The 24,005-nt window shown below is 38.7% G+C and overlaps 1 protein-coding gene across 3 annotated transcripts in view; it reads right to left on the bottom strand.

Moving 5' to 3' along the window:
* LOC114653632 (E3 ubiquitin-protein ligase HECW1-like) overlaps positions 1-24,005 on the bottom strand; it is a 461,230-nt gene that overhangs the window by 125,062 nt on the left and 312,163 nt on the right. For 2 of the 3 annotated variants that reach the window (XM_051929083.1, XM_051929082.1), the window contains 4 exons: positions 14,410-14,743; positions 6,333-6,518; positions 5,510-5,644; positions 716-821 (listed from right to left, as the gene is read on the bottom strand). In XM_051929083.1, the coding sequence (XP_051785043.1) occupies positions 716-821; positions 5,510-5,644; positions 6,333-6,518; positions 14,410-14,743 (761 nt within the window). The remainder of the gene's footprint in view (positions 1-715; positions 822-5,509; positions 5,645-6,332; positions 6,519-14,409; positions 14,744-24,005) is intronic. The other variant, XM_028804051.2, reaches the window with a different exon arrangement.

Below are 24,005 nucleotides of genomic sequence, written 5' to 3'. Positions count from 1 at the left end.
ATAGAGGACAAAGGGATGAGTCCCAGAGTGAAGGTGAAGACAACATGGTTGGAAATGGTGTTTGTAGAGAATGCTCAGAACCAAGGAGAGTGTAGCAAAAATATCTGAGGGACAAACTGCTAACCTAGGAATCTGGAAAATGATTGTTAAACTAGGGATGATAATTGATTCCAGCTGGATATTTTGAATGGGATCCTCATTTTATTCCAAGAACAATAATTCTAAAATGATCTCCACAGATGCTTTCAGCGCAACAGTATGACTTTAAGGATACCTGCCAACTTGTAAGTCCTTTATCATTTTTATATTTTTTTGATATAGTGATAATAAATTGAAATAAAGTGAGCCAGATTTATTTTGCCCCTTTAAATAAAAGCCAGAAGAATGCACACCTGTTGAGATCCTAACCCCAGATTAAGTCCATTATAATTTTTCTTATTACTTGCACATAAGGGTTAAGCAATACACCCTTAAAATAATCTCCCCCTTAAATTACTAAGGGTACATGTAAAACATTACCTTACACTCAAATAATTAACAGAAACAGGATGCCTGCCATATATCTGCTGGAATAGAAAGATAGTCAAAAAAAAAATTATCCAATATATTATTAGGTTAAAAATTGTATTCTGAAATGCCAGTGAGACTTACCTGTAATAATTTTAAACTACTTTAAAAAATAATGAATTCAAATAAAAGAGAATTAAAAACACACCTAATGGTACGGAATCATGATGATATTGATTCCTGATAGCTGCCACAAGGCTGTTGCCAGGTCTGGCCATTAATGATGCTCCTCGACTCCTTGATACCTCAGATGCCTACATGGAAAATTATAGCAAAAACATTAAGGTTCTAAATGGTGCTTTCAATATAGCTATGTAATAAACGACAGTCAGTATACAACTGTTTCAGGTATCTCTGCTGTTTACAGCAACAACATTTATTTATATAGCACATTATCATATAAACAATGTAGCTCAAAGTGTTTTACAAGATGTCAAAGAGAAGGTTACAAGAAAAGAAAAACAAGATTAGGCAATATTATTAAAGATTAAGTAACAAAGAAAGAAAAAAGAAATGAATCTAAATGATTTTAAAAACAGATGAAAATCATGCAGAAGAGTAGCGTCCTTATACACAGTGTCATGATGTAAGTCTCTATGGATGAGCTGGTCAAATGGTCTCCAGGTAGGCTGGAGAAAAAACAAAATCTGCAGGGGTTCCAAGGCCAAAAGACCACCCAGCTCCCACTGGGCATTTTACCTAACTTAATATTCATAATTCAATCTTCTTTGTTTTCATGCTTCATATGATAAGATTTGATGAAGGTGGTCTTGTGGACAGCTGGGGCACCATCATCACAGGTGGCTGCATGATGCCTGACTAGACTACTCGACTAGACTTTAGACTAATATTACAAACCTTGAGATATTTAGTGCAGGTACAGTAAGCAGATTCTGCTAACACCAAGACACCTTATCTGCCAATCAAAATCATAAAATGGGTCATTCTTTTTGTAAGCAGTACTATGATATACTTTTCAAGACACCCAGAGCTGGATGTAAAGATGGTACAGGAGGTTCAATTTTACTTTTATAAATATACCGTGGGAATGATATGGCTGAGGTGGAAATTAACTTAAGCAAACACTGCCACAATATATATATATATATATATATATATATATATATATATATATATATATATATATATATATATATATATACTGTATATAACCAGATCCATTACACTGCTAAAACACTGAAACTGGAATCAAACCAAATAATCTTCAATATTACTAAACATGTCCCCACATAAACATCTTTGTTTACAGGACCACTACCGCAGTGTAAACCTTGAAAAAGATGTAATTAGCGGGTTGGTAGGGCCAAGAAGTTCCTTTCAAAACACAAAATGCTCAGGAGATTTCTGAATGCACTGTTGAACTAAGGGATGGTTTAAATGTGGTGTGTGTGCATGACAAAACTGAGCCAATGAACCTAAGACATTTCTTAAAATGTTACAATATGTAGTAAATCAGTGGCAGAAACTCCAAGATCAATGCAGAAACTACACTAGTAAAATTGATCATTTTAGATTTTAAGTAAAGTAATTCTGCAAAACAATATTCTTTTGTTGTCTTTTAAGGTTTCCTTCTGGTGCTCCAGTTTCCTTCCACAGTCGAAAGACATGCAGGTTAGGTGGATTGGCGATCCTAAATTGTCCCTAGTGTGTGTGCGTGTGCCCTGTCGTTGGCTGGTGCCCTGCCTGGGGTTTGTTCCTGCCTTGTGCCCTGTGCTGGCTGGGATTGGCTCCAGCAGACCCCCGTGACCCTGTGTTAGGATATAGCAGGTTGGATAATTGATGGATGGACGGATGTCTTTTAAGGCTTTAAACCTTTCACCATGTAAATCCTCACTGATAAGTTCAAGGTGCATGTAACATATGATTACACATGCTATACGTTTTCCAAGAAATGAATATGGATACTATTTTGTTATCACATAAGGGACATTGACTTTCGTGAGTTGGTCAAAGTCTAAAAAATGTAGTGAGTTTCTGCTGAATCTCCATCCTATCTAGATGATAATATCTAATCCTTTTGCCATGTTGTTTTAGTGAGGCCACAAGAACATCAGATTACTTTTACATGTGGTAATCCTGCCCTCTAATGGTCTACTCAGATATTACAAGTAAATCCACAAATTTGATTCTCTTTTTTTTTTTCTAACACTGTAAATGTTCTTTCTTCTTTGATTCAGCATGTAACCCCTTTATTACACTAAATATTTGGTAAATAAAAAATATGAATGATAGTACATTTGTTTCATAACAATTTTTAAAAATTCCTGACTAATGTTATTTTATTTCCAAATGTGTATATCTATTGATAGAATTGCTTGCTAATTCTCTTACTGTGTATAATTGTTAAGTTTGTGAGTTTTATAATATTTTTAAATGCTAGAAGGCTGCTGAGTGCATATATATCTTTTAACATTTTCTTTTAACAGTATATTGTCAAAACAAGGTTATTTTTAAAAAATGCATTGTTATTCGGCTGACCAGATGTTCCTTTTTTTCTGGAACAATATTATTTTTATACGGCATCCCAGAACTTAACAAAATGTTTTTGTCCCATTGTTAGCCAGCCGAAATGCAATGGGGGTGGCCCAACTTGTTGATTTTATGTACTTTTTTTACAAAGCTCAACATACTACATATAATGGATCTTCAATTTTATGTACATTTTTATTAACCGTGTGGAACACCATTTGAAACTCCTTTGGGGAGACCCCCAAACCTTCAAATGGCTCTTTGATTTAATTTGCATCTACCACACTCGCCAGTTAATTGATAAGACAATCTGGTCAGCACGATGATGATCATCATCATCCATCCATCCATTATCCAACCTGCTATACCCTAACTACAGGGTCACGGGGGTCAGCTGGAGCCAATCCCAGTCAACACAGGGTGCAAGGCAGGAAACAAACCCCAGGCAGAGTGCCAGCCCACCGCAGGGCGCGCACACACACTCACACCCACCCACACCAAGCACACACTAGGGACAACTTAGGATCGCCAATGCAGGAAGCGAACCCAGGTCTCATTACTGCGAGGCAGCAGCGCTACCCACTGCGCCATCATCATCATTCTCATTATTATTATTATTGTTAGAAATTCCAAAGTATTCAGGTTTACTGTGGCAGTGATTAATCTAGTAGAAAAACTGCATAAACATGCAAGCAAAACCTTAAACTTATGTGAAAGACAAACACTTGCATCAGTCCTTTTACATGTACTTATAATAGGTGGGCACAGATTTAAGATTTTTGTATTGTGAATCACTCTTTTCTGCTGAAAGAATCATCAAAATAGTTCATAGACTGAAGCTCCTGCCTGGACTACTTTATTACAAATTAAATAAAAAATCCCGCAGCACAAAAACACTGAATGAGAAATATTTTTCCATTCTCTTATGTAATTGAGTGAGCTCAGCTCTATAGCAGCAAACGAAAAAATAAAACAGGCTTACATAAAAAAAGAAAAAAATGTTTGCCATTCTATCATTCAGACCTACTAGTGCAGTTTGTTATAAGCCAATATTTATACACATATCCATACTTTATTACACACATGAAAGTAGGGGGCATCTTCAGGGCATATATATGTCAGATGTAATACCACCCTGAGCCGCGGGTTGGCACTGCCATTTACGCACTTTCCACTATACCTTCAGGATTGAAGAAAAGAGGCTCGAGGAGTAGTGACGTCACTTCTGCTCCCAGGGAATTTAAGACTCAAGATCACCGGATGTTGCCAGTCATTTGCAGTTCACATCTGGTAAGGTGCACTAACAGCAGTGTTGGCTGAAACATATCTTTTATATTTTTCGTATTATTTGAGTACTCCAGCCTGCCAAATTAAGTGGTGTTCGCTGACTGGAGACACAACTTTTTATCTTTCTGATTCAGTGTTATTTCTGTTTTTCTTGTAAATTGCTTATAACATCTATAACTTCACACAGAGCAAGGCTGGGCCAAATTTCATTTCCAGTCTCCTGGAGGTGTAAGGCAGCAGTTATAACAACAGTGTGCAATATATGATTAATCAATTTTATTTTCTGAGAAAACTACAACCATACTGTATATCACTGCCTTATGCTCTACGCTGGTCAACATTAGTGTAAAATTTATTTTAAAACTAAATATGAAAGAAACAATTTCTAGGACCAAAAAACTAGAGATATAATAAACATTAGTTATTAACTAGCTCAACCTGACTAACTTCAGTGCAGCATTGATTTGATATCATTATTATCATTAATATTAGCTTACCCATTTTCAACTCCCCCCATGTGGGCAGCACTGATCGTAAGGTGCATTAGGTACCATCCCCAGAAAAAGGAGCACTCATGCCCACACCTACTCTCACTCATAACAGTCTATTTTAGAGTCCTCTCTATATTTTACTGGTCTCCCAATTTAAGAGTTTATTTTGGATGACAGCATTTAGAATCCCAAAAGCTTTAGAAATGGCTTTCAGGAATAGCCTTGGGTTCAATGGTTGGGTATAGAACTTCACTCTGACAAAGACTGTTAATATTTATAAGATTTATTAAGGAAAGAATTCCTGATTGTCTTCTATTGTATTCAACAGCTGGCTGTATGGGTCTCTTTCTTTAGACTGGTTGAATTTGCAGGGAAAAAGAGACTTAACTTTTTCAATTAAATCATTTCAATAGCATCTGCTATGATCTAAGTGAGCAAAAATAAAAAATAACTTGCATTTTCGTCTCATCTTTGTTTTTTATACGTGTCTTTGGTAGCACAGGTTGGGCAAATTTTTCACTAAGTGAAATTCAAAACAGGTCTGAATTAAACAAATATAAATAAAACCAAAGCGTTTGAGCAGAGGTTAAACCAAGCTTAGATCAGAAACCAACCAAAGTCAAAACTGAAAACAAATTCCCTGAACACAATAGAAACCATCTTGCCACTCATACCTCTCCTGCACTGTAACTCCGCAGTCTCTGCAGATGCTGCCTGTGTGTCAAATGGTTTGGTAGTCGTCCATTCTGTAGAGGAATCCTGGGATCGATGAATGTTGTTGCCCGACTATTATGATCAACGAAGAAAGACTGAAATGCAGAAAAAAATAAACTATTCTAGTCACATTTAAGTTCTAAATTTATTTTAAATGCATACCCATTTTTTGTTTAAGTTTAATATTTTTACTTATAAAAGCATATATTATTTATATATGTATAGTATATGGAATAATTTATTCATATTTTATGTGTCTCCTGAATCTGAACCTTGTGTATTATTTATGATGATTACATCGTCACCCATTGTCAAAATAATCAATACAATTATTAAATGCTCCGTAAAAGCTAAATATAGCACATATGAAGCAAAGTTCAGTCCCAATGTGCTTTTCTTCTATATTGTTAAAACTTGTTCATGATTATTTCTTATTTTTCTTTCTGGTTGAATTTAATAAAAAAAAAAAAAATCTGAATTTAATATGAACATTTGAATTTAGTTTTTAAAGGGAAAAAAATGTTCAGCTGCAAATAGCTACGTTCATTGTTTACCCATAAGGCACTGTACTCCAAACATAGTTTAGGAGGATGCAGTCTCGTTATCCGGGCTGCTACAGTATTATAAACCAAAGGAATAAGAGACACTGCAACATGCAGAGAGTCATAGGTTATGGGTGCATGCTGTTATATGAATCCTCAAAACTACTTAATCCAGCAGGAAATATGAAATGCAGTTTTACTTATTTACTTATTTAACCTCTAACTCAATTGTTACACTTACCTTGCCTTGCTGGTCTGTTTTGATTTCCCAGCCCCGTGGTAGTTCCAGCTGAGTATCTGCAAACTTGTTGAGGAACGTCACTAGATCCCTGTTGTGCTGATAACGTTCAAAGTTACGAGCATCCCTGCGAATCTTCAGAGTCATGTGCTTTAGACAAGTGCTGTTAGTAAACATTCGATAGGCACTCTGAAAAAGTGAAAAGCAAAGATATTTGCATTGCTGCAATTTCAAAAACAAATCATAAAAACTTCTAATATGAACAAATGTAATACTGTTAGCTGTTACACAAACGTTTTCATTGTCATTTACCTCATATTTGTTTTTGGAACCATGCACTAAAAGTGCTGGCACCTACTAATTAGTAGTGTTTCTATTATTTTTTCAATCTATCATAACAGTACCAGAAACATAATGTGAGCCTATCAATTGTTTGTACAGCTTTTTACATATTTTGCATTCTTCACCAACTGGTCATTAAGGAGTTCAATGTAATTTTGATATAAGGTAATTAGCAGTTTCACTATTTGTCATCAAATGATAAGGTATGTATTTCAAAAACTTCTTTTTATGTCAATAAGTAAAGAATACAAAGCAATTGTGTTTGTGAAAAGAAAATTTGAATTCATATACAGCTGTGTCAAACAGGGTGTATAAAATGTGTACTGTTTATAATATCTGCTATATAGATATCCCATATCTCCAAACAGAGGAGCAGCTTCAGCGACAAACTGCTGTCAATGTCCTGCTCCACTGACAGACTGAGGAGATCGTTCCTCCCCCACACTATGCGACTCTTCAATTCCACCCAGGGGGGTAAATGTTAAAATTATACAAAGTTATTGTCTGTCTGTATACCTGCATTGTTATCGGCATTTTTATCACTCTTTAATTTAATATTGTTCTTTATCAGTATGCTGCTGCTGGAGTATGTGAATTTCCCCTTGGGATTAATAAAGTATCTATCTATCTATCTATCTATCTATCTATCTATCTATCTATCTATCTATCTATCTATCTATCTATCTATCTATCTATCTATCTATCTATCTATCTATCTATCTATCTATCTATCTGGGTGATCAATTAATTACATGCACACAAACACACATCAACAGGCAACCATCACGATTGCTCCTCATGCCTCCTTGGCAAACAACTGAAACTGTATATATATATATATATATATATATATATATATATATATATATATATATATACAGGTACTTGTCGACTTACGACCGCGATTGGTTCCGACTGACTGGTTGTAAGTTGATCTGGACGTAAGTCGGTCTATGTTAATTTAAGGTAAGAATATTAGACTGGGTAATAATATTGTAATCATCTTAAAGTAATATTTTATCAACATTTTCTTACTTTCTAAGACAAACACAGCATACTACAGTACAATTTGTTTAATATGTGGAAAACGTACAAAACAAGAAATACTGTACTGTACATTTAATTCCTGGCACCACTGGTGCTTGGCTGCGGGTTGTCGATATCGCCTTCATCAGATCAGGCGAGGCTGCGGACGGGGTGATGGGAGGAGTTGCTCTTTTCATAAACATAGTGAGCTTCGTCTGAATTGTTTGTTTTTTTTTCTCTTCATAAATTTCGCAATAAGGACGAAATGTGTTGCGTGCCATCCGTTCAATCCTCGCAAATCGTTCAATATGTGGGTCCATTTTTTCAAAATGAGCGAGGAGTTTATTCAGTAGAGATAAATCTTCTGACAATCCCTTTGTGGTGAACATTCTTTGTGGCACCTCCTCCTCTTCGTCTTACTCCAATTCTCTTGTTTCTTCTTCCAATTCTATCAGCTCTTCATTCATAAGTTCACCTGATTCCCGGTCTAGCAACTCCTCGACATCTTCCATTTCACATTCCAATGAAAGGTCTTTTGACAGTTTCACTATTTCTTCACGAATCTCATCAAGTTCTTGTTCACTGTTAAATCCAGCAAAAGTATTTACATAACGCTTAACACACTTCTTCCATATGCCATTCATACACTGTGAGTCGACATTTCTTGCGGGGAGGGCTTCTGTTTTCTCCGATCTGAGTTCACCTCTGTTATAGCGCGTCTTTATTTGAAAAGAGCAGTGTCATATCGGGGCGAGTGTGAACGCTAACTTTGACAAGCACTATAAATTTACAGCGGTTGTTACAGACGTAAATCAAATGTATGTTTTTATTGTATAATATTAACAATAACAGCAGCTCTCTACTCAAAGCGGTAAACTCAAGAAGCTGCTAGCATCGAACCCAGAAGCTCTTGATTGGGAGTCAGCAGTTGTGTGTGGGAACTGTTAACATTTGAATGTGATGATTGTATATAAAACTTGTGCACGAACGAGACTGGGATAACTGTGGATGTGGATGTGAGTGGTGTGTGTGACTGAGAATGACTGGTGTGAAGCCTGAAGTCCAAATATCAAATAAACACTTTCACAAGTACAAGTATAACAGAACAAGTGCGCTTTTATTCAAGAAGAAAAAAGAAAGCAGGTTGCGGTAAGCAGTTGATGCGACTGCTTGCGTAGTGCAATCCTAAGAACTGCCCAATCAAGAGCTTCTGGGTTTGATGCTGGCAGCTTCTCAAGTTTGCCGTTTTGAGTAGAAAGCTGCTATTAGTGTTAATATTATAGGGTTATATGTTAGGGTTATATTATTATCGAAAATTGCCAAAACAACAAGACACAAACACAAGTGGGGCAACACTGCTGCGTATATTTTTACTGCTGCGTAGCGAGACTTGAGAGTGCGGGAAACTGGCGCTGCCAACAGCTGGCGGGGGAAACAGTCAAACGCGTCGTAAAGTCAAACAGTCGTAACTTGCATAGGTCGTATGTCGACGAGTACCTGTATATATATATATATATATATATATATATATATATATATATACACACACACATATGAAAAAGTTTGGGAACCCCCTCTCAGCCTGCATAATAATTTACTCTACTTTCAACAAAAAAGATAACAGTGGTATGTCTTTCATTTCCTAGGAACATCTGAGTACTGGGGTGTTTTCCGAACAAAGATTTTTAGTGAAGCAGAATTTAGTTGTATGAAATTAAATCAAATGTGAAAAACTGGCTTGCAAAAATGTGGATACCCTTGTAATGTTGCTGATTTGAATGCATGTAACTGCTCAATACTGATTACTTGCAACGCCAAATTGGTTGAATTAGCTTGTTAAGCCTTGAACTTCATAGACAGGTGTGTCCAATCATGAGAAAAGGTATTTAAGGTGGTCAATTGCAAGTTGTGCTTCCCTTTGACTCTCCTCTGAAGAGTGACAGCATGGGATCCTCAAAGCAACTCTCAAAAGATCTGAAAACAAAGATTGTTAGTATCATGGTTTAGGGGAAGGCTACAAAAAGCTATCTCAGAGGTTTAAACTGTCAGTTTCAACTGTAAGGAATGGAATCAGCGCAATTTGCACAAAGAACATCTGTATGGCAGGGTGATGAGAACAAAGCCCTTTCTGCACTCACGCCACAAACAGAGTCACTTGTTGTATGCAAATGCTCATTTAGACAAGCCACATTCATTTTGGAACAAAGTGCTTTGGACTGAGGAGACAAAAATTGAGTTATTTGGTCATAACAAAAAGTGCTTTGCATGGCGGAAGAAGAACACCGCATTCCAAGAAAAACACTTGCTACCTACTGTCAAATTTGGTGGAGGTTCCATCATGCTGTGGGGCTGTGTGGCTAGTTCAGGGACTGGGGCCCTTGTTAAAGTCGCGGGTCGGATGAATTCAACCCAATATCAACAAATTCTTCAGGATAATGTTCAAGCATCAGTCACAAAGTTGAAGTTACGCAGGGGTTGGATATTCCAACAAGACAATGACCTAAAACACAGTTCAAAATCTACAAAGGCATTCATGCAGAGGGAGAAGTACAATGTTCTGGAATGGCTGTAACAGTTCCCTGGCTTGAATATCATCGAAAATCTATGGGATAATTTAAAGCAGGCTGTCCATACTCGGCAGCCATCAACTAGAGAGATTTTGTATGGAAGAATGGTCAAAAATACCTCCATCCAGAATCCAGACACTCATCAAAGGCTATAGGAGGCGTCTAGAGGCTGTTATATTTGGAAAAGGAGGCTCAACTAACTATTGATATAATATCTCTGTTGGGGTGCCCAAATTTATGCACCTGTCTAATTTTCTTATGATGCATATTGCATATTTTCTCTTACTCCAATAAAGTCAATGTCACTGCTGAAATACTACTGTTTCCATAAAACATGTCATATATTAAAAGCAAGTTGCTACTTTGAAAGCTCAGCCAATGATAAACAAAAATCCAAAGAATTAAGTGGGGTTCCCAAACTTTTTCAAATGACTGTATATATATATATATATATATATATATATATATGATTAGGAGTCACAGATATAGTGAAAAGGGGCTGAAGCCTCCAAAATAAACAACAAAAGCAGTTGAGAATCTTCACTATCCTGCCCAGAAGAGACTCAATCCAAGGCAGCCTGACCTCCCAACTTCACTGGTAGGCTTTGGCATGGCTTAGCAGGACAAAGAAAAATCTTTAAAGATATTTACTTATAAAAAAAAACACAAAAAGCACAACAAAGCAAAAGGCAAAATAAGGGCAAAAAGAATTTGAAGAAATGAAAGAGTTCATGGATTTGTTCCAGACTGTTTGGCACAAGCTAGAATTAGCACAAAAATATTCATACATGTAGGCAAAATTTAGGAAGAAAAAATTTCCCAGGACATCTAAAAAAATGAATTATGTCCAAAAGAATTGTTAATGGTAGCTTCTTTTATATGGAGAAACCTATGATGGGTGTTTATATGAAACAAGCAATTTAATCCTGTTTGTAAACCAGGACATAAGAAGAATAAAAACTTTTAGAAACCAGTGAAACACAAGCAATAAATAAATAGACCATTAAAAGTTCATTTGTTCTAAAAAGTCCTTCTGGTTTAGGTATGGAGGTTCGTGGTAATGTTCAAACACCAATTATCCTGCTATTCTCCTTCCTTTCGGTTTGTTCCCCACTGCCATTGACTCATCCCACCTCTACCACCAAAATGTGCCAATATGGGTTGGCTGCAACTGCCTTAACCTTCTTGAACCTGGGACTGTTGACAGCCATGTACTGAGATGAGCCAACAAACAGTCAAGATTAGGGGAAAAATGCTTTTGTGCCTTTATTTTATAAAACAGTCATGTAGGGTTCAGAACACCAAAGTGTAAAAAGTGCTGTGCTCTTCAAATAAATAAATAATAAAATAAAAAAGATGTTCCTCCTTGAAAGTTAAAATCCACAATAAAATACATAAATATCTATATATATAATTCACTAAGCCGCCGACAAGTAGCCACCCATGGAAAGCATGCACCGACAAGTAGCCACCCATGGAAAGCACGCAAGACAGCCACGCCCACCGTATATAATTCACTAAGCCGCCAACAAGTAGCCACCCATGGAAAGCACACAAGACAGCCATGCCCACCAACTCTAAGACCATTGGATACGACGACAACTCGCAGAGCCACGCCCACCAACTCGGACGCAGCAACTCACAACACCGGGCGTCATTCACGTTCGTCTCTGCTAGATTCCACATGCACCTCTGAGCCACGATGACTTTTCATTAGTCAACCTCAGTGGAACCTCGGTTCACACAGAGGCAGCGCGAGAGAGAGCCGTGCACACACACAGGCAGTGCCAGAGAGAGACAGAGGCACACACACAGGCAGCGCGAGAGAGAGAGCCGCACACACAAACAGGCAGCGCCAGAGAGAGACAGAGGCACACAGGCAGCCCGAGAGAGAGAGCCGCGCACACACACAGGCAGCACCAGAGAGAGACAGAGGCACACAGGCAGCCCGAGAGAGAGCCGCGCACACACACAGGCAGCGCCAGAGAGAGAGCCACGCACACACACAGGCAGCGCCAGAGAGAGAGCCGCGCACACACACAGGCAGCGCCAGACAGAGACAGACGCACACACACAGGCAGCCCGAGAGAGAGACGCACACACACACAGGCAGTGCCAGAGAGAGACAGACGCACACACACAAGCAGCCCAAGAGAGAGACACGCACACACACAGGCAGCGCGAGAGAGAGACAGACGCACACACACAGGCAGCGGCGAGAGAGAGGGGGCTGGACTCATAAGGTAGGAAGGCAGTTAAAGAATGCACCGGGCTTGATTTTGTTTTCACTTCTGTTTACAGCGATCGGTTCATAGTGTGCATTGTTGCAATGTTACTTTTCTTGGTGGTTTATTAAATTACAGATTTTTTCAAATGTTCATTTTTTTCCCTGTGCTTAAAACTCATTAAAAAAAAGTGTTTTTAGCCAGCGGTTGGTAGCGCTATAGCGCAAACTATTGCAGTGTTAGTTTTCTCTGTTGTTCAAGGTTTTCTCAGTGTTATTCAATGTTTTTACATTTAGTTTACTATTACGTTGTGCATTCTGTTATTTAATTAACTATATTTGTGCTTAAAAACTTAAAATATATATTTACATACAGTTCATATGGTCTGGAACGGATTAATTGTATTTACATACAATCCTATGGGGGAAATTGCTTCGGTTCACGACCAAATCGGTTTACGACCAGAGTTTTGGAACGAAGTATGGTCGTGAACCAGGGTTTCACTGTATTCTTTTCGGTTATGACGCACGACCGCGTCCACCATCGCAAACTGTTTTACACGCCATGGTCTTAGAGTTGGTGGCGGGTCTCCGTGAGTTTTTCTTGTGAGCTGGCACATGACCAGGCGGTGTGTATGCTTCGAGAACGAGGGTGGAGGCGGCAGGACTATCTAAAAAGAGGCATGTTTGTCACGGATGTGAATCGCTGTATGCGGTGTGTAAAACAGTTTGTTTGTCGCGGATGTGAATCACTGTATGCAGCGTGTAAAACAGTTTCCGAGGGGTATCCCATGGTCTTAGAGTTGGTGGGCGGGTCTCTGTCAGTTGCTCTTGCGACCGGGCACATGATCAGGCAGTGTGTATGCTTCGAGTGTGAGGGTGGACGCGACAGGACCATCTAAGAAAAATCACGTCGCGGATGTGAATCGCTGTATGCAGCGTGTAAAACAATTTGTTTGTCGCGGATGTGAATCGCTGTATGCAGCGTGTAAAACAGTTTGCGAGGGGTATTCCATGGTCTTAGCAGTGTCTATACTTCGATGTGAATCACTGTATTCAGCGTGTAAAACGCTGCATTGTATGTAGCCCTCTCCAGAGTTACATCTTTTCATTCACCTACAGTCGTATCCTCAAAACCAACCCCATTTGGACAACTGTGTCTTTCAGGAAGTGTTCACCCATCAATACATAATTATGCGGCGTATGCTACGCCGCAGGTTGGCTAGTTCTAATGAAAACTGTGTAACAATCAGGCTTCTTTCTTTTTCTTTCACTGTCTGTCTTGCTCTCCCTACCCAGTCTTCTTTTTATCCTTCATTCAGAGGTGCTGAATTCATGGACTCCCATGAGCTAAATGAGACAAATGGCTGCCACTCACATCCGCATGTGAATGCTTGGCCAGCCCATTACTCATTAACACCACGGAGCTGCTCCACCATCCTTCTGCACACACCCATGCCCCTCTAAGCCTGAGCTTGCCATTTATTCATTTAAAAATCACTAACGCCATAGACCCTATTGTGCATCACCACAGAATGCTACACATGTCGCTACTTTTTGATGGGAAACCCTGTATTTCAGGCATATTAATAAAGACATTAATATGTCTTTATTTTTCTTTGCATTGTTTACTTGACTTACCTTTGGCTGAAATAACTACACTACATACATCCTGTCCATTCAGAGGTGAAATAATGTTGATAAATTGGCCGAGAAAAAGGATGGAAAAAAAGTAGTTCCAACTGTAGAAGCAAAATTCTATAATGTTTGTTGGGTAAGATCCCTTGGATAATGAGTAATCGTCTCATGACATACAATATATTATATGTTATCTACTCATAACCTAACATATGATAACTATATCATAGTTTGGAAATTTTAAAAATGTATTTTCCTGTTGGGCGACTGTACACCTACTTACATAGTTTGCATGGAGCACAGTGAAAAACTCAGGATGCGTTATGAACTTGACGGCTGGGCACTGCAGCAACAGTGTGATCTTTTGATTGTTAATAGGAGATGATGGCCCCTCTCTTCTTACGTCTGAAAACACAGTAGGAAAAAAAGTAATTCTAGATAAAGAAATAGATTTTTTGTTGCATAGTATATGCTGAAAAGAAAAGAAAATAATTTTACCTGCAGTCTGAGGAGGAATATCTGAATCAGTTTCACTTGCTCCTGATCTTTCACTTCGGCGATTGCCGCCATCATCCTCTGTTCTATCTGTTGCTATAGTCCTCTGAATGTTCTGATATCTAAAAATAACATTAAGATTTTAAATGTAATGTTCAATTCAACATATCAACATACTTTATATGCACCAAATTCTAAGGATTAAGAAATTGTGGCTAAAGATCTCACGTTAATTCCTATAATGTGCCCCCATCAGCTCACAATGGCAGAAAATTTTAATTGCATACCAGACTGGGTTTAAGATTGGTCAACAACATCTGCCAGCCACATTATTCAAAGCACATCAAATCATAAATGAAAAAATAAACCATCTTTCAGACCTTTCTCCAGACAATATTCCTTCTTTTAAATAGCACAGCATAATTATTCACAAACGCATTACTTCTTTATCTACAAGTCTTTTGCCATTTCTTAAATTTTACAAACATCATGCAGTTATTATTGTGGATTATACTTCTCTATGTTTTGGAACTTAAAGGACAAGTTTGGTATTTTTCAAGTCAAAGTTACAGTATATCCTCACAGTCATGATATATATTAATTTGCCAATTGAAACTGTGTTCTAAAGTGACACTTCTTTTTATAAAGTTTTAAAAATACCTTGTCTGTTCTTCAAGTTTACAGTGGGACTTTAGAGTACTGGGGTCCAAAGGTGAAAGAAGAATCCTTAAGATTTATCAAATATGTCCACTTTGAAGCAATTAAGGTTTAAATTTAAGAAAATTTAGAGGCATCCTTGTGATAGAGTACAGACGAAATGCAGAATTATTTATTTTATCACAAATTACTGGTCCTATTTTCTTGAGGTAAGGATATGTTTCTTGTTCATTTGCCTGCTTGCAGCGGCTGTCATGGGTGGAGTTATGACAACCCATTACATAATGTGTTGTTATTTTACAAAAGCGTACACTGCCAGATGTATGGGAGTGTAGTGAAAAGCGAACATGAGTTTCATTGTACTTTCTACACACAGCTATACATCTTAACTGAACTGATTACACTGCATTCTATTTTTAATAAAAGCCTTAGATTATTGAAAGAACTAAGCCATCATTTCTGTGCATGTCTTGCAAAAGCACGATTGAAAGGAAGGTGCCACAACCATTTACTGCTGGTGTTCCTCTGCTGAAACAGAAAAAAATATTCCACTTCAAGCCCTGGCTACATGCCTGCACAATGTTTTGTCTCACTGAAGCACATGCATGCTTTAATAATCTAATGGCAACACACAGGATATTTGCAAAGTAAAAAAAAGCTTCTGTATAGTGAAAGAATATAAGCAATTGCGTGACTTTTTCAGTTATTATTGTCTAGTTGTCTGCATCTGCACATCAACAAAACGCTATATAAATGCAAAGAATTATTATTATGATTATTATTATTATTATTATTATTATTATTAACATTCAATGTCAATAATGGAGCTTGGCAACGACTTTATGAGATGAATCTGCTCAGTTGGGCCTGAAGGGTGCTCAACTGCCACGAAGAAAAATAAACTTAGCAAAGTTTGGCACACAGTTGGGCTACTTCTAAAATGGCAGACTCTCTCAGTAATGGTTTGCTTCTTAAAACAACATGGATATGCTGTTTTTCAATAAGTGTGTTACCTCAAGATGCGGATCAATACATGTTTGACTTAAAAAATTGACAAATTCAGTATGTTTTAAGGCTCTTTGTCTCATCAGGACTCCAAGTATCCTTTAGCTACAATATAAATGCAAGAGCAGGTTAGTTATTTTTTTAATTTACTAAGGGGCTCAGCCCCCTCCTCACTTCACTCAACAACCCCCGGGGGGTGATCGTGTGCCCAAAAGGTGTCAAGACACTCCTCCATTACAGAAAGTGATTGTAGTTAATTAGATGGTATATAGTGTGATGTGTAGCCGGCTAAATATTCCGGCCCTCACCCCCAGGCCGCCAGGTGGAGCTCTCCCAACAGCGTGGACGTTCCCCGAATTCCAGCAGGGCCTCATGGACTTTGTAGTTTATATGAACAGCCCTGCTGGATACCATGGGGACCACCAGGAGTCGCTGTGGGGAGGCTGCCAGACTCTTACTTGCCCTATAACCCGGAGGTTTGTCATGATCACATGACAAGAGGAAACAACGTGCTTCCAGGTTGAAGAAAGGAGCTTTTTATATGACCCGGAAGTGTTCATGATCACATGGACAGAAGGGAGAAACACTTCTGGGTCATGGACTATATAAAGGACTCTGGGAAACCAGTACACTGAGCTGAGCTGGGAGGAAGGGTGGCAAAGTGTCTGGGAGTGTGGAGGATTGATTAGAGTATTGTTTATTGATTTATGAGTATTGTGGAGTGGAGGGTGCTTTGTGCACATTATTGTCTAAATAAAAGTAATATTTGGACTTTTACCTGGTGTCTGGAGTCGAGTCAGAGGGTTCAAGAGGACGATAAGGGCCTCAAACTGCGACAATAGTTACTTGACTACTGTATTTATGCGTGTACCACGCGCACATTTTTTCCCAAAATTTACCATTAGAAAATCAGGTACGCGTCATACACAAGGAAATTTTTTTCTGTAATGTTTACTTCTTCTGCTTGGGCTCATTTACGCACGCTCTTTCGTCATGCAACAAAAACAGAAGCGCGGAAAACGAGCCCTAAACGCTTCCCTATACAACCGCAACGCGCGTCGTACATGGGGCAAATTTTTTTCGCGATTTTCTTTGTAAAAATTAGGGTGCGCGTCTTACACAAGGGCGCGTGGTACATGAGTAAATACAGTATTTCACTACAACTGCCTATTTTAAATAGCAATGGATAATTAAACATAGTAAAAAGTAAAAGTAGAAGTAAAAAAGTAAAATATAACAAAACATAAAAAGTAAATAAAAAATTTTATTACATTAATGCCTTGTCAAAAACAAATTATGAATTACTTTATCCTCTAACTTACATTCTATAAACATTGCTTTTTTTGCATTTCTTTCCACATACCATTGGGGGTGTTTTTCTCTTTTTCATTTATTTGACGATTCTCTCTGTTCTTGATTTTTATTATATGAAGTTCTTTTTTGTTCATTTTCTTTCTTTTTTTTTTTGACCCTCATTATCAGCTCTCGCCGTTCTTTTTCTATCACGATATAAAATTCGATGTTCTTGAACAGATAATTTGGTTTTCTGCCTTGCCATTGTAACTGATATTGTTAAAGAGTGAGTTAGCACTGAGTGTCACGGGGTGCTAAATGAAGAGACGATGTGCGCAACAGGAGTAATGTTTGGTGTGGAGGGAGGGGTCAAGGCTGAATATCGTGAACATGATGGAAAACTTGTTTAATATAATAGAGAGACAAAATATGCTTCACTTTAGAACCCAAGTCATGGAGAATTTAGCTTTGACTGGAAAAATACCAAAATTATCCTTTAAATCACTATTTTACTGATACAAAACATTATTGGTGATTAAATCCATTAATTTTAAGAGATGATGACACCATTAGATGTGACACAAGTAATGCGAGACATTTTTCCATGGACATTTTTCACATTGTTTGTCATTGAGTAGCACTGGTCACCATTAGGCTTCATTATATCATTAAGTTTTTTCTTTCATACTACATTTAAACATCATTACAAACTACATGGGATAAGTAACATATAAAATAATTTTAGTGAGGAGAATTAGTTTACTATAACTACAAACACTGAAATGTTAAAATGGCAAAGTTACAGTGTTAGCAGCAACAATATTATTGTTTAATTTGAAAGATTAACCTATTTACTTACATCTTTCATTGATTTTTAAAAATTGATTTTTGCTTAATGCCTCAGTGTTTGATGAATAAATAGAAAAATTAAAACATACACCAAATAGATGAATAATTTATTGACTGACCGAAATTTTTGATAGAAAATCCAGAACACATTATCAGTGCATCCACTTATTTACATGCAGCTGTCCAAAGATCTAAACCTGCTGAATTATATACAAAACAATGGCAACAGCGTTGGACTGACAGACTAAAATATATATCAAATACAGAATACTATTTAGACAAACAACATCCATTATTATTCATGAAAAATAATTTATTTTAATTTGGCCTCACTCCTTAAATGTTTCAGAATTTTATCAAGCTGAAGACTATTCTGTCAGTGAATGCTAATCATAGTGAAATTTCCTAATTGCAGAGCATTTTGGAAGCACAACCCATAAAGGTTAACTTGCATTAACATTGCCCCTTGCAAACTTTCTAGTTTCTTGTAAATATGACAGGTCAGGTCAGGATAGGGAGAATGCACTGGTGCAGCATGTTGCCACACTCACCACATGATGAAACAGCTCGGGATCCTGGTTGGCAACCCCCCAAGCAGACACGCAGTCCAGTCCCAACCTCTGGAAATGACCATGTATCTGCTGCAGCCAGGTGCTCCTGCCATGTCGGCGTCCCCTTGGCCTGGTCCAGCCACTCACGTCCTCAACAATGAGAATCCTGCGAGCTGGATCACCCTTGGGGAATCGTGCCACATGGTCGTAGTGCCATAACTCATACTCCCTCACAATGCAGGTAATGTGCATCACTCGGGACTCTGTGAGCAGCCGCTCATTTGACAGAAAATCAAAGCAACGGTACCCAAGGATTCTCCAAAGAGACACAATACCAAAGAAGTCCAATCTTGGTCTCAGGTCACTGGATAGTATGCATGTCTCACAACTAAATAGCAAGACAGGAAGCACCAGGACTCTACAGACTGCATAGATATCAGGAGCGCCACAAACCCCTTTCCAGCGACCTTATGACCCCCATGCTCTCCCAATCCATCTACTGACTTCATAGGAAGAGTCACCAGAGACATGAATGTCACTGCCAAGGTAAGTGCACCTCTCGACAAAGTCGACATTCTCTCCACAAACAGACACATTGCTGATGGCTGTGCCCAAGAGGTCATTAAAAGCTTGGATCTTGGTTTTTATCCAGGACACACACAGGCTCAGACACTGACTGAGTTTCTTACTCAGTCTCTCACGAGCCCCGATCACAGCCTCCATTGATTCTGCAAAAATCACAGAATCGTTAGCAAAGTCAAGATTTTTTCACCAACAGATGCCCCACAGCTGCTAGACCCCACGACCTTGCCTTAACACCCACACCCAGTCCATGCAAGCATTGAACAGAGTAAGAGCAAGAACACAACCCTGATGAAAACCAGAATCAACCGGGAAAAACACAGAGGTTCTGCCTCCACTCTGCAAAGCACTCACAGTGCCAGTGTACAGGCTGGCAATGATATACAGCAACCTTAAGGGGATCCCACAAAGTCTCAGGATGTCCCACAAGGCAGCTCGATCAACGCTTTACAAAAATTGACAAAGGCTTCAAAGGAACTCTGCCAATATTCGTGTTTGTGCTCCATGAAAGCCCTCAGTGCCAGGATGTGCTCGATGGTAGACTTCTTTGGCGTAAAACCAGATTGTTCCTGTCAATGGTATGTGATCAAGTGTTCACGGATCCTATTGAGGATGACCCTAACAAGGAGTTGCCACAATCTAAGCGATCACCTTTCCCTTTCCAGATAAGGACCACAAGTCCCATTTTTCAGCCAGTTGGGATGATACTCATCTCCCAAATGGAAGCAAAGATTGCTTGCTATGCCAGGAGGACAGCCTTAGCACCAGCCTAGAGAAGTTCACCCTGGAAACCACAGATCCCTACAGCCTTCTCTACCCTCAGCTGGTTCACCACCTGTGCAATCTCAGTGAAACTGGGTTGTTCACAGCTAATTGGAAGATCAGCCTCAAGAACTGTGTACCCAGAGATATTCAACATCCTATCCAGACGTTAAATAGCTGCTCAAAGTAGCCAGCCCAGCGGGTCACAACTGCAGTGTCATCCATAAGGACCATTCTATCAACCACCCTGACTGCAACTCTCCAAGGAACAGATTTGGATGTGCGTAATGCTTCGATTCCTCTCTAAGCAGGACGTGGGTTACTAGACCATAAATGGTGTGTGACTTGCTCACAGATTCTTCTAAAAAATGCCTCCTTAATTGCCCTCCGGGCCCTCGCAGCCTTCCTTCTCAGTTCCTGGCACAGACCGGAGTTGCCATCAAGCCATGCGCTGCAATTCCTGTGAGATGAAATGTCTCCTTCTGGGAACACTGGTAACACCAACACAACCTTCAGCAACCTTCAGGGTCTTCTCACAGAAGGTCTCCCACATCACATTACTATCGGCAGTCGCACTCAAGTCCACAAGTTCCTCACACAAACTGCATGCAAAGTTGTCAGAAACAGCCTGGTCTTGGAGTCTGGCCAGGTCCAGCCTCATTTTCCTAGTAGGTGGTAGCCTACTGAACCTGAGCTGGATCTTCAGAGTAGCAACAACAAGTCTATGGTCAGAATTCACAAACTGGGCACTTTTGCAAACCCTGCAGTTTTGTAAGAGCCTCCAGCATCTGCCCCACAAGGATGTGATCAATCTCCTTCACCTCACCACCAGTACTGGAGTACCAAATCCGATGCTCGGGGAGCTGAAATCAGGATCCAGCCATCCGCAAAGTCAAGGAACATGGAGCCACTTTCACCACGGTCATCAGGTCCATGTGGACTGAACACAATCCTCATAGCCAGCCCTGTCATTGCCAGTAGTTGCATTGAAGTCACCCATAACCAGAATAGTGTCACCTATTCTAAGCGAAGTTGCAAATAAAATGTCTCCCTCATTGAGACATCACTCGGAACAAGTGCTGAGACAACAGACAAGGCACCCAGAGAGTGCTGTAATCGGAGTCTCATAATACGCTTGTTGAAAGGAGTGAGATCAGACACCTTCGGAAGGAGCCAATCTGCTACAGCAACAGCTACTACATGTGTATGATGGAGCCATAAGAGGAACCAGACCACTAAAAGGTGTACCAGAGAGTACCGCCATTGAAATACGGAGTTTACGCAGCTTCTCTGACAGCAGAGGAAGATGATCATCATGCTGGAGAGACAAGATGTTCCAGTCGCGTACCAGGATGGGCCACCTCAAGTTGGGACCTGAGTGCTGCTGTGTAGTGGGTGATGCCTCAGCACCACACCAGTTCTGATCCCCAACAGGCCTGACCCTATTGGCTCTCCGAGGGTTCTGACTCATGCGGGGATGGGGCTTCAGAAGGCTTTCCCCCATCTCCTTCATAATAAAAGCAGCCTTGCAGCAGAGCTGCTCCCATGGAGAGCAGAAAGGAGTCCTGTCTATCATCTCAGAGCTGTGTGAAATGTTTTTTTACAGTGGCTGGACTACCAATCCTGCCACCAACCCCCATGATTTCCATGCAAGTTGGAGGACCACTCACAGGGCCGGATGCAGTTTAACATCATACCCAGGATGCAGGATCATGACAAGGATAACCTAAATACAGGAAAAGGTTAAAATAAACACAAATTGCTGTAATATAGTTTTTTTGCAATTTTATCTTAATTAGGTGACCTGTTTCTAACATTATTTTTCTTCTACAGAGTAGAAGGGAATTTCAGGTCTGCAGACTGGCTTATTAGTTTGCACTGCTGCCTCAAAGCTTCAGGTGACTGGCTTTCAATCTTGGCCCAATCTTTATCACTGTGCAGTCTGCATATTTTCTTAGCATCGATGCTAATTGCCCTTTACTTACTGTGGTTTTACAGGCTACATTAACAGGGGACTCTAAACTGGCCAGGTGTTTTATTACCCAAAATCCAGAACATGTTCAGTAAATGGATGGAATAATGGATGCAAACTAATGTAACCCTTCTGAAATGTAATAGAAAATTAACAGAGAGATATAGTCTTATAATTGGTTTCAGCTAACAAAAAGGCACCTGTTGTAAGATGTTACTCAAACAATAATACTCTATACTTAAAGCTTTCAATGTAGTATTATTTATCAATAAGAGGCTTACTCACAAATAGATGTATATTTTACACAACTGTTAGTTGAGGGTTTCACTACATACACTGAGGTTGGTCACCCACTTCTTCATTCGAAACTCCCAAAGTGGTAGATAAAAGTGTGAAAGACAAAGATGTATTGATAAAATATAAAATGACAAAAGCATGCTGGACAGAAGTGGTGGCTTACAGTTTTCTTGTGTAGGTGCACTGAGATGGCATCATGCAGTTCTCTTTTAATTTTATTTCTACAGTGTGGATCTGAATGTGGTGCTAACACCTCAACTCCAGTAGCCAGTAGCTTTTTACCTTCTACCTGCATGTCTATATGCATCCTTGTAAATTCCTTTTCCGTGGATGTATTTATTTCAATTAATTCTTACATGGGAGGTTTACAGGCACCAGTTCTACTTTGTTTTTAAAGGATCCAGTGCTGTAATCTAGTTTTCAGATTTTTTTTTAATCTTGAAGTCATAACATGAGGAATAAAATTAAAAGTAAGTAAATAATAAGCAGTGGAGGAATGTTTATAAGGTTTCACAAATTTGAATTACATTTTCATTGTCAATACTGAAAATAAAATTGATATGACTTTTTTTTAATTGTGATTAATTTCATCCATTGAAATAAAATTGACTAATTTGCAGTGACAGCTCTCTCATAAAGTGAAGCCACTATTGAGGGGACTTGCAGACACTGTGTGCTTCATCAAGCTTGTAGTTATAGCATGAAGATTTGAGATGAGAGATTCTAAGATCAATAACTGAGTTAGACACCACCATGGCATTGTTTAAGGGTTCCCACATACTGTTTTGAAGAAAAGTGAGCAATACAATTCAATCATTCATTCTAACAACTTTCTAAAGACTCATTGTGGGAAAAATAGTAAGACATATGTGTCTAGATGTGGACTTCTAGGTCCTTCTCATAAGGTGCAAACCCCCCATTGTATACTCATATTTTTACTTCTTACATGTAATACTTTATATATCTTATAGCTCAATCTGATCTTGTCAGATGATAATTTAGAGAAGGAAAGCTCTCCAGAAGTACTGGTTTCTGGCAATGTGGGTAAAGGCAAAATCCTTTTGTAAAACAACAATGACATTTACTTCTATAGCACATTTTCATTCAAAGAATGTAACTCAGTGGGTATTACAGGGTGTCAAAGAAAAGCTGAAGGAAAAAAAAAAAACAAATAAGACATAAAGCATAAGAATGAATAAATGCCACACCAAAAATAGTAGATAAGAATTAATCAATATATACTTACATAACACATATACAGTATACAAGTAATGGAAAAAGTACTTATATATACTAACATTTAAGTATTCCTTTCAATCATGTCAATAGAAAAACAAAAAAATTTTAAAGTGAGTTAAAATTATGTTCAGAGATTTAATGAATCTTACACAGAAATCCAAAGCTATAATTCATTCC

This window comes from Erpetoichthys calabaricus, chromosome 6 (genome assembly GCF_900747795.2).
Source record: "Erpetoichthys calabaricus chromosome 6, fErpCal1.3, whole genome shotgun sequence".
Lineage (NCBI taxonomy): Eukaryota > Metazoa > Chordata > Cladistia > Polypteriformes > Polypteridae > Erpetoichthys > Erpetoichthys calabaricus.
The sequence above is the reverse complement of the archived record's forward strand: the minus strand, read 5'-3'. Positions and strand labels throughout refer to the sequence as shown.